Below are 17,806 nucleotides of genomic sequence, written 5' to 3'. Positions count from 1 at the left end.
AAGCTTTAGGGTGCCATGGAACCAATTATGTTTTCTTTTGTTTGAGTGTAGAATTATTCGTTTGTTAAATGGAAGGAAAGATTAAACAGCTAAGCCTGGAATGGGCAAGGTGCAGCTAAATCTGAGGAAGAACAGGAATAAAAGAACTAATTGCCTGTAGTACCCTTGCCATCTCTTCTGTCTTATAGATTTTACCACCTCTCACTGCACACTGTCTCCTCCATGATATATGACTGCCGACAGCACCAGAATTTTGTCTTACAACTTTCATGATGGGAGACAAGGACTGATTTTTACCTTCTAGATTCCAAGTTTAAAAATCTTAGAAAAGATATACGAGCTCAGCAAAGTAGAGCCTACCCTGTATCAACTAACTCTGGCCACTAGTTTGGGAGAACATGGCAGCTCTATTAGCCATTTGGAAGAGGGTAGAACATGGGAAGAATAAAGTTCCTAGGAGAATAGAGTTGGTAAATGAGACAGGATGCCCACAGTATATCAAAATTTGTTAATGGTATGGGATAACCAAATGAATGATACAGACAGCAGAGTATCTAATCTTGAACCACTTTTTCTCAGAGAATAGAGATTTAGCCCAACGGTAGGTATTTATGTGCTTAGAATATTTGTAGTTAATAAAACCTTCCCCAGGATTACATAAGAGTTATAGCAGCTCCAGCCTGGCCAACATGGAGAAACCCCATCTCTACTAAAAATACAAAATATTAGCTGGGCATGGTGGCGCGTGCCTGTAGTCCCAGCTACTTGGGATGCTGAGGTGGGAGAATCAGTTGAACCCTGGAGGCAGCGGTTGCAGTGAGCTGAGATTGCACGTTGCCTGGGGGACAGAGAGAGACTCAAAAAAAAAAGGAGTTTAGAGATACCATAAATATAATCCCAGCAATGCTCTCTCTCGTTTATATTTACTCCCTACTATATTTTGCAACTATTTTTTAATGACTTCATTGAGATATATTTCACATACTATAAAATTCACCCATTTAAAATGTAGTTTTAATTTTCAAACATTTTCAAAATCTCAGAAAGAAAGCTTTGCCCATTAGCAGTCACTGCCTATGGCCCTCCTGTCCCCTTACACTGCCCGCCCCACCCCCTGCCACCAAGTTTCTGGTACCTACTTTGTCTATCTTCTCTCTAGAGATTTGCCTTTCTGGATATTTCATATAAATGGATTCCTACGATAGGTGGTCTTTTGTGTCTGGCCCCTTTCATTAGCATAATGTTTTCAAGATTCATAAATATTGTACCATGTATCAGTACTTCATTCCTGTTTATTTTTTTGCTGGATAGTATTTTATTGTATGGTATATAACACATTTTAATGATCAGTTGATGGATATTTGGATTGTTTATAATTTTTGGCTCTTAGGAGTAATGCTGTTTTGAACATTTATGTTCAAGTTTGTGTGGACATGTGTTTCATGTCTCTCAGGTATATAGCTAAAAGTGGAATTACAGGGTCATATGGTAAATCTTTGAGGAGCTGTCATACTGTTTTTCTTTTTTTTTTTTTTTTTTTTTTTTGAGACGGAGTCTCGCTCTGTCGCCCAGGCTGGAGTGCAGTGGCCGGATCTCAGCTCACTGCAAGCTCCGCCTCCCGGGTTCACGCCATTCTCCTGCCTCAGCCTCCCGAGTAGCTGGGACTACAGGCGCCCGCCACCTCGCCCGGCTAGTTTTTTTTGTATTTTTTTAGTAGAGACGGGGTTTCACCGTGTCAGCCAGGATGGTCTCGATCTCCTGACCTCGTGATCCGCCCGTCTCGGCCTCCCAAAGTGCTGGGATTACAGGCTTGAGCCACTGCGCCCGGCCGTCATACTGTTTTTCAAGGTGGTTCTACATCCTCACCAACACTATTATTGTGACTCTCTTAATAGAGATGAAACCTCATTGGTTACATAAACTCCCTCTGGAGAAGAAATGGATTTTTTTGACCACATTTCTAGAAGTTGAGAGTCAGACAATCAGTTATCTAGAGCTGAGATGAATCACCAAGGGAAAGTATATACCAACCAAGAGATACGCAGTAGCACTTTGGGGAAATCAGTGTATATTTTGGTAGTATGAGGAGATAAAGAAGCAGGCAAAGACAGAAAAAAATATAGTCAGGGAGGTAGGTTAGATGATGAATAGGGAAGATTTTGTACCATAAAAATAGAGGTGGAATTTTTTAGTAAGGGGGTGGATAATGGTTTACAGAAGATTAAGACAACTAAGACAAGACTTTGGATTTGTTGACCAATAGTTAGATTACTGTGACTTTCTTGGGATAAGTTTTTTACATGATGACCAAAATTGTAAGAAGGGTAGGGAAGTGGAGAGACAATCTAAGTCACACTTTTGAACCACATGACAGTAAATGGAAGGAGAGAAGGCTTCACTGATGGGTGAATAAGTGCTGGGAGAAGAGGGTACATTAAAGAGCAGATTATAAATTGATAGGAAGTTGCTATTAATTTATTTTTTAGCCAATGAAATGGGTTTTTTTTGTTTTTTGTTTTGTTTTGTTTTGTTTTTTTGATAGTCTCCCTCTGTCACCCAAGCTGGGGTGCATGCAGTTGCAGGATCTGAATAGCCGGTATTACCGGTGTGCAGCACCACCACGCCTGGCTTTTTAAAAATTTTTTTAAGACAGAGTCTCACTCTGTTGCCCAGGCTGGAGTGCAGTGGCATGATCTCGGCTCACTGCAACCTCTGCCTCCCGGGTTCAAGCACTTCTTGTGCCTCAGCCTCCCAAGTAGATGGGATTACAGGTGCGTGCCACCACACCCAGCTAATTTTTGTATTTTTAGTAGAGGACGGGGTTTTGCCATGTTGGCCAAGCTGGTCTTGAAATCCTGGCCTCAAGCAATTGATCTGCCTTTCTCACCGTCTCCAAGTGCTGGGATTACAGGCGTGTAAATGGTCTTTACAAGAAGCAAAATGTCTACAGAACAGGTACAGATGCAGATTATCTTTGCTTGGCCTTCCCCTTGCTTTGGCAATCACTATGCTTCCATATAAGGGGATATTTATAAAAATTGGATTGTTTTTGTTCTTGGAATCTACTTGGGCTTCAGCAATGCCAGGTCCCTCTAGGGAGTGAGAAGAGACCATACCCTGGAGTCTCTAGAAAGCTAGAGATGTAAACTTTCTGGGATATTGAAGAGTATGTTTCTTAGCAGAGGAAAACTGAAGATACACAGGAGGAGAAACAATGCAGCGGGATAAGAGAAGAGGTTACAGGCTGGAACAGTTATAAAGGATATGGACATTTGATGTTGAGAAGGAAGTCAAAGAGCCTAAGTCAAGATCTCTTCTTTCATTTTCTAATGTTAAAGCACCGAGACTGGGACTTGAGGAAAGGAGAAAGTTTTGGAAATCTGTTTTGAGAACGAACAAAAGTTATCTCAACCATAACAGTGAGATCCTAACCTTGAATTCATAGGAGACTCATGATTTCAAGGCAGGAAGTAAAGAATTTGAAACAAGAGTGAGTGTGGAGAGAAAACAGGTGCTGTCTTTTCTAGCATTGAAAATTGGCACAATAGAGATGGGATTAAGGAATATTTTAATTGTGGTTGAATGAGTCTAAAATCATGGCCCATAAAATCCAGATATAGTATGCAGAGTAAAGGAAGCCAGAATAGGGGTGATAGAGTTAGTGAATAGGAAGCTTTCCAGAGATCAGAAGTCACAACAAAATTCGTGAGAATAAAAAGGTTATAGTCTGAAGAATTTTAGAATTTAAAATATTGGATACTTTCAAAAATTATAAGGCCCCAAATCTGTAAAATAAGATACTGTGCCAATATATGACTTTCTAAACAGTTAACTTTAGTTAGGAATATAACTGCTAAGAGAAACAGACATTTTCACAATAATAGCTAGAGACTTCAGTACTCCACCTTCCATAATGGATGGAACAACCTGGCAGAAGTTAAGAAATAGAGGATCTGAACAATGCAATAAATCAACTAGATGTAACAGACATAAACAGAACACTCAACCCAACAACAATACGCATTCTTCTCAAGTGCACATGGCATATTCTCCAGGATAAACCTTATGCTAGGTCACAAATTTAGTCTCGTTGGATTTTAGAAGGTATGTATCTGTGTTAGACAGAGTTTTCCAGAGAGACAGAACCAACAGGAGATACATATCGAGAGAGAGAGATAGGAGAAGGGATGGGGAGAGAGTATGGAGGAGGGGACACTGGTACAAGTCCCAAAATCCAAAGGCTGGAGGACCTGGAGTTGCTGATGTCCAAAGGCAGGAGAAGAGAGATGTCCCAGCTCCAGGAATCAGAATGAACTTGTCTTTTCTCTGCCTTTTTGTTCTGTCTGGGCCCCCGGTTCATTGGATGGTGCCTGCTCACATTGAGGGAGAATCTTCCCCGACTCAGTCCACTGACTCACACACCACTGTTCTCTGGAAACGCCCTCATAGACACACTCAGCAATAATACTTTAGCGACTATCTGCTTTTGCAGTCAAGTTGACACCTAAAATTAAGCATCACAAGCTCATGCAAAGTATCTTCTCTGACCACAACAACATGAACGTAGCAATCATTAACAAAAGAAAACTGGAAAATTCACAAATTTATGAAAATTTAAAACATGCTCTTGAACAACCAGTGGAGCAAAGAAGAAATCCTAAGGAAAATTAGAAAATAACTTAGAGATGAATGAAAACAAAAATATACCAAAATTTATGGGATACAGCAAAAGCAGTGCTAAGGGGGGAGTTTTTAGCTGTAAATCCTTATATTAAAATACAAGAAAGATCTCACATCAGCAACCTAACTTTACAACCTAAGGAACTAGAAGAAGAACAAACAATCCAGAGCTAGCAGAAGGAAGGAAATCAGATAATTTTGTATAATCTTGATAAATTGTGTTTTAAAATAGTTTTACAGCTTTAAATTATGTCTAATATTTGCTTAAATTAAATGTTACAGATTTTCTTTCTTTTTTTTTTTTTTTTGAGATGGAGTCTCGCTCTGTCTTCCAGACTGGAGTGCAGTGGCGTGATCTCGGCTCACTGCAGGCCCCGCCTACCGGGTTCACACCATTTTCCTGCCTCAGCCTCCCAAGTAACTGGGATTACAGGTGCCCGCCACAACGCCTGGCTAATTTTTTGTCTTTTTAGTAGAGAAGGGGTTTCAACGTGTTAGCCAGGATGGTCTCGATCTCTTGACCTCGTGATCCGCCCGCCTCAGCCTCCCAAAGTGCTGGATTACAGGCATGAGCCACCGAGCCTGGCCCCACAGATTTTCAATTAAATTGTTTAAATCACTCAGCTAATAGACTCTGCAAAACAAAATAACTGGTTCAAAACAAATCGGTTGCTCTGAAATGTTTGGCTGTAAAATATCAAATGATTTGCATTTTTAAATGTATCATTTTATTTCAGGTTGCAGTGTAGGATTTTGGAAGTCCTCCCTCCATCACATCAAAATGGTTTTGCTAATGGACATGTTAACAGTGTGGATGGAGAAACTATTATCATCAGTGATAGTGATGATTCGGAAACACAAAGCTGTTCTTTTCAAAATGGGTAAGTGATTTTTATTAATTTTTAAATTATTTGGCAAATTGCCCACTGATATTCCATTGAAACAACTTTTTTTTTTTTTTTTTGAGATGGAGTTTCGCTCTCTCGCCCAGGCTGGAGTTCAGTGGCTCGATCTCAGCTCACTGCAACCTCCACCTCCCATGTTCAAGCGATTCTCCTGCCTCAGCCTCCTGAGTAGCTGGGATTACAGGCGCCCACCACCATGCCTAGCTAATTTTTATGTCTTTGGTAGAGACAGGGTTTCACCATGTTGGCCAGGCTGGTCTTGAACTCCTGACCTCAGGTGATCTGCCTGCCCTAGCCCCTCAAAGTGCTGGAATTACAGGCATGAGCCACCACGCCTGGCTGAAATAACTTTTCTTTCATCCTTTTTTCCTTCTAGTCATACTGTGGTATAGTACTCATCTAAACAATCTAGTTCAACAATGATGTTAGAATTTTCAAAACTGAAATTTACCTAGTTAACACTATGCAGCTGCTGAAGAGCAATGGATGCTAACTCTCATTCAGTCATTTATACATCCCCCCCCGCCCCCTGCCTCTTTTTTTTTTTTTTTTTTTTGAGACGAAGTTTCCCTCTTGTTGCCCAGGCTGCAGTGCAATGGTGCGATCTCAGCTCACTGAAGTCTCCCAGGTTCAAGTGATTCTCCTGCCTCAGCCTCCCAAGTAGCTGGGATTACAGGCATGCGCCACCACGCCCGGCTAATTTTGTATTTTTAGTAGTGATGGGGTTTCACCATGGTCTCGAACTCCTGACCTCAGGTGATCGACCCGTCTCAGCCTCCCAAAGTGTTGGGATTACAGGCGTGAGCCACCGCATCTGGTCCCTACTTTTGTTTACTTGGAAAAATCCATTCTGTACTTTAACAGTCATTCCCTTTGGCACACACAATAAAGAAACTCTGTAACCACCTAAAATTCAGACAGTTGATGATCTGTGTCAGCTGGGTGCTGTTGGAGAAAAATCACACAAACATGTAGCTAGGAATTTAAAATCTCAGCTGAGTCTGCAACCGATTAAAAGTTCTTTTACATGTTTTAGCTCAGCAGCCTCTTCTGTTCTCCACAATGACTATTCTAAATCATTATTTCTCCATTCTGGTCCCTTTTAGGCATCTCAGACTTCAAAATGCTTTCTCCCGCCTGTCTTGTGTCTTCCTTGGTTTCCTATTTTTAGTGAACAGTACCATAATGTTAAAAAAAGAAATCTGAGATCACTCTTACCTACTTCTTTTACTTTGCTCCTGAAACACCAGTGTCGATAAGTTCTTTCAGAAACTTTTTGTTCAAGTTCTCATTTTACCTGACATTAACTATTATAGCTATAACTAGCATTTGAGAATTGACTATGATCAGGCACTGTGCTAAGTGCTTTATATGCATTTTGGTCAGTTCTGGAAGAGTGTTGTAATTCTAATTTAACAAGGAAAAGCCTGAGACTCAGGAAGGTTAATTGGCTTTGTACAAGGTCATCTAACTAGCACATTGTCTGACAGAGTAATTTTTAAGTGAGTGAATGAAGCATGACATGCTCCTGTATAAGTCTTTTGATACATCTCTCACTTTTTTTTTTTTTTTTTTTAAAGAGATGGAATCTTGTTCTGTTGCCTAGGCTGGAGTGCAGTGGTGAGATCGTAGCTCACTGTAGCTTCAAACTCCTGGGTTCAAGCAGTCTTCCAGCTTCATCCTCCCGAGTACCTAGGACTACAGGCGCATGCTACCATGCCCTAATTTTTAATTTAAAAATTTTTTTTTTTTTTTTTTAAGTAGAGACAGGATCTTGCTATATTGCTTATGCTGGTGTCAAACTCCTGGCTTCAAGCGCTCCTCCCACTTCAGTCTCTTGAAGTGCTGGGATTACAGACAGGAGCCACTGTTCCTGGCCAACTTGCTACTATTAACCAGAAAAATAAATTACTATATTACTTGTTCATGTCTTCCGTTAAGTATAGGGTTTGGGATGCAAAATTTGTGGGAATTATAGTAGTAAATGTATGTCCTTGAGCATGTTTTCATGTGTTTTGTTTGGACTATGTCAAAGATTGTAACCTTTAAATGGAGTTAGTTATAAATCAGATGAGTATATGCATAGGTACAAATATAAGTAAACATGTAAGTATTCATTAACAATAAGTACAAATAAAGTCTCTAATTTTTTGGAATGCCTCTTGAAAATTTTAATTCAAGGTATAAAAACTAAGCCCAGTCTTAAAGGATTAAACACAGATTTTTGTATATGCAAGGTATTTTTAAAATTCATGTTTAAATATGGTAAGCATTTATTTATCTGAATTTTTTTTCGAGACAGTTTCGTTCTTGTTGCCCAGGCTGGAGTGCAGTGGCACGATCTTGGCTCACTGGAACCCCCTGTCTCTCGGGTTCAAGTGATTCTCCTGCTTCAGCCCCTCTAGTAGCTGGGATTAAAGGCATGTGCCACCACTCCCAGGTAATTTTAGTGTTTTTAATAGAGACGGGGTTTCTCCAGTTTGGCCAGGCTGGTCTCAAACTCCTGACCTCAAGTGATCTGCCCACCTCGGCCTCCCAAAGTGCTGGGATTACGGATGTGAACCGCTGCACCCGACCCATGTTTTTTTTTTTTTTGAGATGCAGTCTCAGTCTATCGCCCAGGCTGGAGTACAGTGGCACAGTCTTGGCCCACTGCAACCTTCCTGGATTCAAGTAATCTCCTGCCTTAGCCTCCTGAGTAGCTGGGACTACAGGCGCGTGCCACCACGCCTGGCTAGATTTTGTATTTTTTAGTGGAGACTGGGTTTCACCATGTTGGCCAGGCTGGTCTTGAACTCCTAACCTCAGTTAATCTGCCTATATCGGCCTCCCAAAGTGCTGGGATTATAGGCGTGAGCCACCATGCCCGGCCCCATGTAGTAACTTTTCCTATACTTTTTAAATTCTTTTAGGTGCTGTGAGGTGATTTGAGATGAGGACTATGTAGATTCTGGGGGTCAGCATGCTGTTATTCAGCTCATGAATGTCCCTTTTTCAGATTTGAACATGAGCTACCTGCATATTTTCTGGCTAATTTGTAACTTTGAATACAAAGCACATTAATTCAAAATTTCAATTAGTAAATATTTTGCCTGTTATAACGTAGCATTTTGAAGAAGACTTCCATTGATGAATCCTACTTGTGACATTTGTAGGAAGTTTACTACAAAGTATGATTGAATTTGGCCATAGGAGCGATCAGTCATAATTTCCTGACTAAATAGACTGTGCCATATCCCTTGTATACAGTTAACTTGGAATAGACCCTTGATATGAGAAAAGTGAATAAGCTGATCAATTATTTTTTGTTTTTTTGATTTTGTTTTTGAGACAGGATCTCACCCTGTCACCCAGGCTGGAGTGTGCAATGGCGTGATCTCAGCTCACTGCAACCTTGACCTCTTGGGTTCAAGCCAGCTTTCCTAGTAACTGGGACTACAGGTGCACACCACCCATGCCCAGCTAATTTTTTGTATTTTTTGTAGAGATGGCGTTTCATCATGTTGCTCAGGCTGGTCTGGTATTCCTAAGATCAAGCAATTCACCCACCTCAACCTCCTAAAGTGTTGGGATTACAGGCGTGAGCCCACACGCCTGGCCTAATCAGTTATTTATTCACAGGATTTTTTTGTTTTGTTTTGTTTTTTGAGACAGAGTCTCACTCTGTCGCCCAGGCTGGAGTGCAGTGGTGCAATCTCAGCTCACTGCAGACTCCATCTCCCTGGTTCAAGTGATTCTCCCACCTCAGCCTCCCAAGTAGCTGGGATTACAGGTGCATGCCACCACACCCAGCTAACTTTTGTATTTTTAGTAGAGATGGGATTTTGCCATGTTGGCCAGGCTGGTCTCAAACTCCTGACCTCAGGTGATCCACCTGCCTTGGCCTCCCAAAGTGCTGGGATTACAGAATGTGAGCCACCACACCTGGCCTATTCACAGGTATTTTTATTTTTATTTTTATTTATTTTTGTTTTGAAATGGAGTCTTGCTCTTGTTGGGCAGGCTGGAGTGCAATGGTGCAATCTCGGCTAACCACAACCTCTGCCTCCCGGGTTTAAGTGATTCTCCTGCCTCAGCCTCCCGAGTAGCTGGGATTACAGGGATGTGCCACCACACCTGGCTGATCTTGTATTTTTAGTAGAAACAGGGTTTCTCCATGTTGGTCAGGCTGGTCGCGAACTCCCAACCTCAGGTGATCCTCCCGCCTTGGCTTCCCAAAGTTCTGGGATTACAGGCGTGAGCTACCCCGCCTGGCTCACAGTTATTTTTAACTAATTTGTCTATGTTAAAGAATCTCAGCCTTCACTATACATCAATATCATAAAATACCTGTTTGTTTGTGGATTGCTACTGCTCTATGTAGACATCATCACATACCACAGGAAGGGTGAAACATAGCTGTCTTTGGACCTTATTATTTCTAAATTAATTCCCTAATTTTTAAAAATTCTCTAATTTGAGTAATTGACTTCCAGGTAATTTTCCCTGCCATCAAAACATAATGTGGATTTTCTCATGTTTCTGTAGGTTGTTCAAAGAAAAGGGAAGGGAACAAGTACTTATTCATTTATTTTTATTCATTTATTCATTAACATTTTTTCATTTAGGCTTATAACAACACATAAATTGTTTTGTTTCTTAGAATCATTCTGTAATGGTAGATGGACGTATCCTCTATCACTTAGTAGAAATGGAAGTTCAGAGTTAGGAAATTTGCCCAGCATCACATAGCTCATTATGTCTACAAGATATACGCAGTGTTGTCAAGATGTCAGTTCTTCCCATCTTGATCTGTAGGCTTATCCCTACTTAATATGTAGGTTCAATGCATTCCCAATCAAAATCCCAGCAAGTTATTTTGTGGATATCAGTAAACTGATTATAAAGTTTATATGGAAAGACGGGAGACCTAGAATAGCCAACACAGTATTGAAAAACTAAGTCAGAGAACTGACACCACCCAGCTTCAAGACTTACTGTGAAACTACAGTAATCCATAAAGTGTGGTATTGGTGAAAGTATAGACAGATCGATCAATGAATCAGAATAAACGCTTCTGAAATAGACCCACATAAATGTAATCAAGTGACCTTTGACAAAGCAACAAAGGCAAAACAGTAGAAAAAATAGTCTTTTCAATCAATAATGCTAGAAAAACCTGGATATACACATGTAAAAAAAAAATCTAGACATAGACTTTACACTTTTTACAAAAATTAACTCAAAATGGATTGTAGACCTAAATGTAAAACTCCTAGAAAACACAGAAGAAAACCCAGATGACCTTGGATATGGTGATAATTTTTTAGATATGACACAAAAGGCATAACCCATGAAAGAAGTAATTGATAAACTGGACTTCATTAAAATTATGAACACTTTTACTCTGCAAAAGACATTGTCAAGAGAATGAGAAGTCAAGCCACAGAGTGTTTTGCAAAAGATAATCTGATGAAGGATTGTTATCCAAAATATACAAATAACTCTTAAATCTCAATATTAAGAAAATGAGGGCTGGGGACCATGGCTCATGCCTGTAATCCCAACACTTTGGGAGGCCAACGGGGGTGGACTCCTTGAGCTCAGGAGTTCGAGACCAGCCTGGGCAGCATAGTGAAACCCCCATCTCTACAAAAAAAAAAAAAAAACACACACACAAAAATTAGCCGGGCATTGTGGTGTGTGCCTGTGGTCCCGGCTACTCAGGAGGCTGAGGTGGGAGGATGGCTTGAACACAGGAGGTGGAGGTTGCAGTGAGCTGATTGAGCCACTGCCCTCCAGCCTGGGTGACAGAGCCAGACCCTGTCTCAAAAAACACAAAAAAACGAGCAACCCAATTAAAAAATGGCAAAAGATCTGAACAGGTACCTCACCAAAGAAGCCATATAGATGGCAAGTAAGCATATGAAAAGATGTTCAACATCATATATCATTAGGGAATTGTAAATTAAAACAACAATGAGATATGACTGTGTACTTACTAGAATGACCGAAATCCAGAACACTGACAACACCAAATGCTAGTGAGCGTGTGGAGCACCAGGAACTCCATTTATTGCTGGTGGAAATGAAAAATGGCATAGCCACTTAGGAGCTCAGTTTGGCAGTTTCTTATACTACCAAACATACTTTTATATGATGTAGCAATTGCATGCTTTGGTATTTACTCAAATGAACTGGAAACTTACATTCACACAAAAACCTGCACATGGATGTTTATAGTAGTGTTATCTGGAACCTCCAAAACATTGAAGCAACTAAGATGTCCTTCAGTAGGTGAGTGGATAAACTGTGGTACATAAAGACAATGGAATATTACTCAGCACTAAAAAGAAATTAGCTATTAAACCATGAAAAAACACAGAGGAAATTTAAATGCATATGTACTAACTGAAATTTAAATGCATATGTACTAACTGAAAGAAATGTACTATATATTTAAACTCATGTGGGTGTATGCCTATATACATTATACAGTCCGAAAAGGCTACATGCTGTATGATTCCAACTGGGACATTCTGGAAAAGGCAAAGCTATAGAGACAGTAAAAGAATAAGTGGTTGCCAGGGGTTTTCAGAAGGGAGGGATGAATAGTCAGAGCACAGAGGGTTTCTGGGGCATTGAGACTATTGTGTACAATACAGTAGTGCTCCCATATCCATGGGGGATATGTTCCAAGACATTCAGTGGATTCTTGAAACCACAGATAGTACCAAACTATATACACTATGCACAAATTTCAGTTTTCTTCTTCACAATTTCATGAATAGAAGATTCATTCGTATCATAGATTAACTTAGGAAGCTTAGCATACGATTTTTTATTCCTTATTAAGTCCAGAAATTTTACCTTTTCACTTAAAGGAAGCACTTTATGGCTTCTCTTTGGTATATACACAGTGTATACAGTGTGGATATGTAGGACAAATGGAAGATTCGTGTCCTGGGTGGGATGGGGCAGGACAGCATGCAGTTTAAAACTTATGAATTATTTATTTCTGGAATTTTTTTCTTTAATGTTTTCAAACCACAAGAGGATACCTGTCATTATCTACATTTGTGAAAACTCATAGAATGTGTAACACTGAGAGTGAACACTAATGTAAACTGTCGACTTTGGGTGATAGTTATGTATCAATAAAGTTTAGTAATTTAAAAAAATGTATATTTAATGCCCTTTGACTATTTTTAAATTTTAATTTTTAAAAATTAAATTTAAAAATGGTTAAAAGGGCATCAGTTACATTCACAGTGTTGTACAGCTATCACCACTGTTTACTTTGAAATAGAAATTTTTTATCCATCAAGCTATAACTTTTTCTCCCTCCTCCCAGCCCCTAGGAACCTCTGATCTACTTTGTCTCTTTGAATTTTCCTATTTTAGATATTTTGTATAGATAGATAGGTTATGTTTGCCCTTTTGCATCCGGCTCATCCCTTTTGCATCTGGCTCATTTCACTTAGCATGTTTTCAGGGTTCATCCATGTTGTAGCACAATTAGGAACTTCATTCCTTTTTATGGCTGAATAATCCATTGTATGTGTATATCACATTTTGTTTATCCATTCATCTATTGATAGGTATTTGGATTGTTTCCACCTTTTGGTTACTGTAAATAATGCTGCATTGAATATTGGCATCTAGGATCTGCTTGAGTCCTTGTTTGAAATTCATGCGGATATATGCCTAGGAGTGGATTGCTGGGTTGTATAGTAATCTATGCTTAACTTTTTGAGGAACTGCCAAACTGCTGTTCCCAGCAGCTGTGCCACTTTACATTCTCATTTGCATTATCAGAGGGTTCCAATTTCACCATACATTTGCCATGAGTTGTTATACTGTGGTTTTTAAAAATTATAGTCATCCTATCGGGTGTAAAATGGTATCTCATAGTTTTGATTTACATTTCCCTGATGACTAATGATGTTGAGTATCATTTCATGTGCTTATTGGTCATTTGTATATTTTTTGGAGAAATACCCATTCAAGTTCTTTGCCTGTTTTTAAATTGGGTTGTTTGTCTTTTTGTTGTTGAGTTATAGAGTTGTGTTTTTTTGTTGTTGTTTTGTTTTGTGTTGAGACAGACTCTTGCCTCTGTTGCCATGCTGTAATGCAACGGCACAATCTCGGCTCACTGCACCCTCCGCCTCCCAGGCACAAGAGATTGTTATGCCTCAGCCTCCTGAGTAGCTGGGATTACAGGTGTGCGCCAACACCCTCAGCTAATTTTTGTATTTTTAGTAGAGATGGAGTTTTGCCATGTTGGCCAGGCTGGTTTCGAACTCCTGGTCCCAAGTAATCGCCTGCCTCAAGTAATCTGCCCACCTCAGCCTCTCAAAGTGCTGAGATTATAGACGTGAGCCACTGTGCCCAGCCTAAGTTACAGAGTTTTTAAATAATATATTCTAACTACCAGAGTTTTAAAAATATCTTTATATATTTGGGGGTGCATATTTATATTTATATTTAAAAGTAAAAGTAAATTTTATTTAAAAATTGACTTCTTGGCTATTATTTAATAGGACTAGATGAGAGTTTGGACTGCATTTTAGAAACAATATTTTGTTATATAAGATTGAGGTAAAGAGGATTAGGGTTTTATCTCCTAGTATTTCTCTCTGAAATTTTACATATGTATTGTGTCTGCTTTCAATAATTTTTTTTTACTCTTAATGTTTGCTGTTCAAGAATTGGCCCACTAATGTTATATTGTCTGCTATTGTTCCTTTCACTCAAAAATTACTAATAGATTTTTAAATAAAATTTACATGTGAATATCCTTACAACTTGGTGAGACCACACTGTGTGTAATTACTTGATACAGGTTTCCCCTGTTAACAGCCAAATAATGAAGTTCATCTGCAATCACAAATTCTCTGGAATCTGAACTAAATTGATAGACAGTCCTGACCCAGTCACTAGTTTACCATCTGATTTCAGTAGCCAGATGTGCCAGGTATAGGTGAGTTTGTGTAGTTGCTTTTAGAATTTGTAAAAGAAACCAAATATGGTATTTGTAGCAGCTCAGATTAGTATGTGAATGATGCTTTCTAATAATATAGTCTGTTATTGTGATTTAAAGCTATCAGGCTGCTGCCTATTTTTTACAATGGATCAAGTTTTATGGAACCATCTCTAAACACATACCAAAAGTTGAAGTACATTATAAAAAATCCTTTAGCCTGACCTGAAAATAGTACATGAATACATGAGTACGCTTTTGGTTACCTATCCTGTCCTAGTGGTGATTTGCGGGAGCACAAGGGCAAACTGTTTTAGAAACGTCTGGGGCTGAGCGTGATGGCTCACGCCTGTAATCTTAACACTTTGGGAGGCCGAGGCGGGTGGATCATGAGGTCAGGAGATGGAGCCTATCCTGTCTAACATGGTGAAACCCCGTCTCTACTAAAAATACAAAAAATTAGCCAGGTGTGGTAGCGGGCGCCTGTAGTCCCAGCTACTTGGGAGGCTGAGGCAGGAGAATGGCATGAACCCAGGAGGCAGAGCTTGCAGTGAGCAGAGATCATGCCACTGCACTCCAGCCTGGGCGACAGAGCGAGACTCCGTCTCAAAAAAAAAAAAAATACAAAAAATACAAAAAATTAGCCAGGTGTGGTGGCACGTACCTGTAGTCCCAGCTACTTGGGAGGCTGAGGCAGGAGAGTTGCTTGAACCCAGGAGTTGAAGGTTGCAGTGAGCCAAGATTGCGCCACTGCACTCCAGCCTGGGCGACAGAGCGAGACATTGTCTCAACAACAACAACAAAAATCTGGAATAATATGTATCTAGCTTCAAAATATTATATGTACTTCCATGCAATATAGTCTAGCTATCATTATAACTTGACTAATTGTTAGTAAGATAATGGAATCTGAGTGTTATTTTTAAAGAAGCAGACCTAATTGTTTTGCTATTTGTAGTTCCATGGATGGAAACTTAATGTGTGAGAAATAACCTTAGCATTTTAAATATATATATTTATATATATATATAAAAATTATATATCTCTCACCATAAGTAACCACTGGTGCCTAATCAGTTAGTGGGTTGTCATTGTAGAATAATTATGAATACAATTTGATGATTTCTCTTAAAAGAAACCTTTATGTTGAAAGTATAGGAGTTTTTTTGGTCATTTCTGTTGAGCTGATATAGAAAATTATTTAATTTTTTATAACTTTATTGTCAAATGTTCATAATATATTAGGAAAAACAACTTCTATTATGGTAAAATCAAAGTAGAATTAAAATTTACATATATAACTAGGCATATTGAAATAAACATTTGTGAAATTTTGTTGTAAATAAATAATAGGAATGGTGTTCTGATTTTATAAGTACAATATTTGATGTTTGCTTGTTGTAGAACTAAACACAGGTCTACACTTGTTGGTAATAAAATGGTGAGTCACCATCATGATTGAGATCACTAAATTCAACTTGATTCAACCATTTAGGCCAAGGCTTTGGGTAGCAAGAAAAAAGATTAAAATGTAAGTTCTTTTTAATATTATCCTTGTAGTTTCTATCTTGTAGGTGAATTCATATTATAAGAAGCAGTTTTTTCTTGGTCTCCAGTAATTGTGCTTCTTTGGGAAGAATGCAATTAGGATTTTATTTTATGTAGAATTTTGCATAAGTATTATAGATAGCAAAGCCCCAGTAAGAATATTTTCACTGATTAGAAAAAATGTTCTATTTATCTTCACAAATGAATTTCATGGTACAGCAAGAACAGTAAAAAATCATTCTTTGCACATATAAACTTGCACATTTTACAGCCTTAAATCCATGAAGATATAGTCTGGGGCCAGGTGCAGTGGCTTATGCCTGTAATCCCAGCACTTTGGGAGGCCGAGGTGAGTGGATTGCCTGAGGTCAGGAGTTCGAGACCAGCCTGGCCAACATGGTGAAACCCTGTCTCTACTAAAAATACCAAAAATTAGCTGGGCATGGTGGCGGGCACCTGTAATCCCAGCTACTCGGGAGGCTGAGGCAGGAGAATCGCTTGAACCCGGGAAGCAGAGGTTGCAGTGAGCCGAGATTTGTGCCATTGCACTGCATCCTGGGCAACAAGAACAAAACTCTGTCTCAAAAAGAAAAAAAGATAAGCTCTGGTACGGTGGCTCACACCTGTAATCCCAGCACTTTGGGAGGCTGAGGTGGGGCCATTGCTTGAGCCCTGGAGTTATACATCAGCCTGGGCAATGTGGAGAAACCCTGTCTCTACAAAAAATACAAAAAATTAGCCGGGCATGGGTGGCACATGCCTGCAGTCCCAGCTACCCAGGAGATTGAGATAGGAGGATCACTTGAGCCTGGGAGGTTGAGGCAGCAGTGAGCCATGATCGCGCAATTGTATTCCAGCCTGGACAACTGAGTGAGACCCTGTCTCCCCCAAAAAGGTCCATATATAAGTTTTCTAGACTCTATACCAATATCTGAATACTTAGTTAGAATCTAAATTTTTAGGAATTACTGCTCACATCTTGGTTTTCTCTCCTGTTAGTATATTAATTATTTTATAATTTACTAAAATGTGGGGGAACTAATATTTTTTGTGTATTGGTTATATAAAATATGTTCATATATATTTAATGCATAGTAAAATATATATTTACAACATTTGTAATTAGATATTGCCACTGGTAATAATTTTAAGTGCAACTTAATATACTTGATCAATCTCTTATGTATAAAATAGTGGTGGTTAGTTGCTAAGTTGATATCTATTCAAAAAGTATTACGATAACTTAATTCTCTTGTTCTTAAACTGCTACTAAGTCATTAAAACTCATTTGTTTTTCCTTTATTTCAAGAAATTTTCTCTCTCTCTTTTTTTTTTTTTTTTTTTTGAGACGGAGTCTTGCTCTGTTGCCCAGGCTGGGGTGCAGTGGTGCAATCTCAGCTCACTGCAACCTCTGCCTTCCAGGTTCAAGCAATTCTCCTGCCTCAGCCTCCTAAGTAGCTGGGGCTACAGGCACAGGCCACCAAGGCCAGCTAATTTTTGTATTTTCAGTAGAGACAAGGTTTCACCATATTGGCCAGGCTAGTTGCAAACTAATGACCTCATGATCTGCCTGCCTCGGCCTCCCAAAGTGCTGGGATTGCAGGTGTGAGCCACCACACCTGGCTGAAATTTTCTTATTGAGAACTCCTCTCATTGCTTCATTTGTTTTTTATTTTATATTATTATTATTTTTATTTTGAAGATGGAGTTT

The 17,806-nt window shown here is 39.3% G+C and overlaps 1 protein-coding gene across 2 annotated transcripts in view; it reads left to right on the top strand.

Annotated features, from left to right (window-relative positions):
• The window catches only part of BAZ1A (bromodomain adjacent to zinc finger domain 1A), a 129,423-nt gene that overhangs the window by 45,032 nt on the left and 66,585 nt on the right, over positions 1–17,806 (top strand). For both annotated transcript variants that reach the window (XM_025392486.1, XM_025392485.1), the window contains exon 4: positions 5,418–5,561. In XM_025392486.1, the coding sequence (XP_025248271.1) occupies positions 5,418–5,561 (144 nt within the window). The remainder of the gene's footprint in view (positions 1–5,417; positions 5,562–17,806) is intronic.

The sequence above is a fragment of the Theropithecus gelada genome, chromosome 7b, assembly GCF_003255815.1.
Source record: "Theropithecus gelada isolate Dixy chromosome 7b, Tgel_1.0, whole genome shotgun sequence".
In the NCBI taxonomy this organism is placed as follows: Eukaryota; Metazoa; Chordata; class Mammalia; order Primates; family Cercopithecidae; genus Theropithecus; species Theropithecus gelada.
This window is presented reverse-complemented; position numbering and strand designations above follow the sequence as displayed.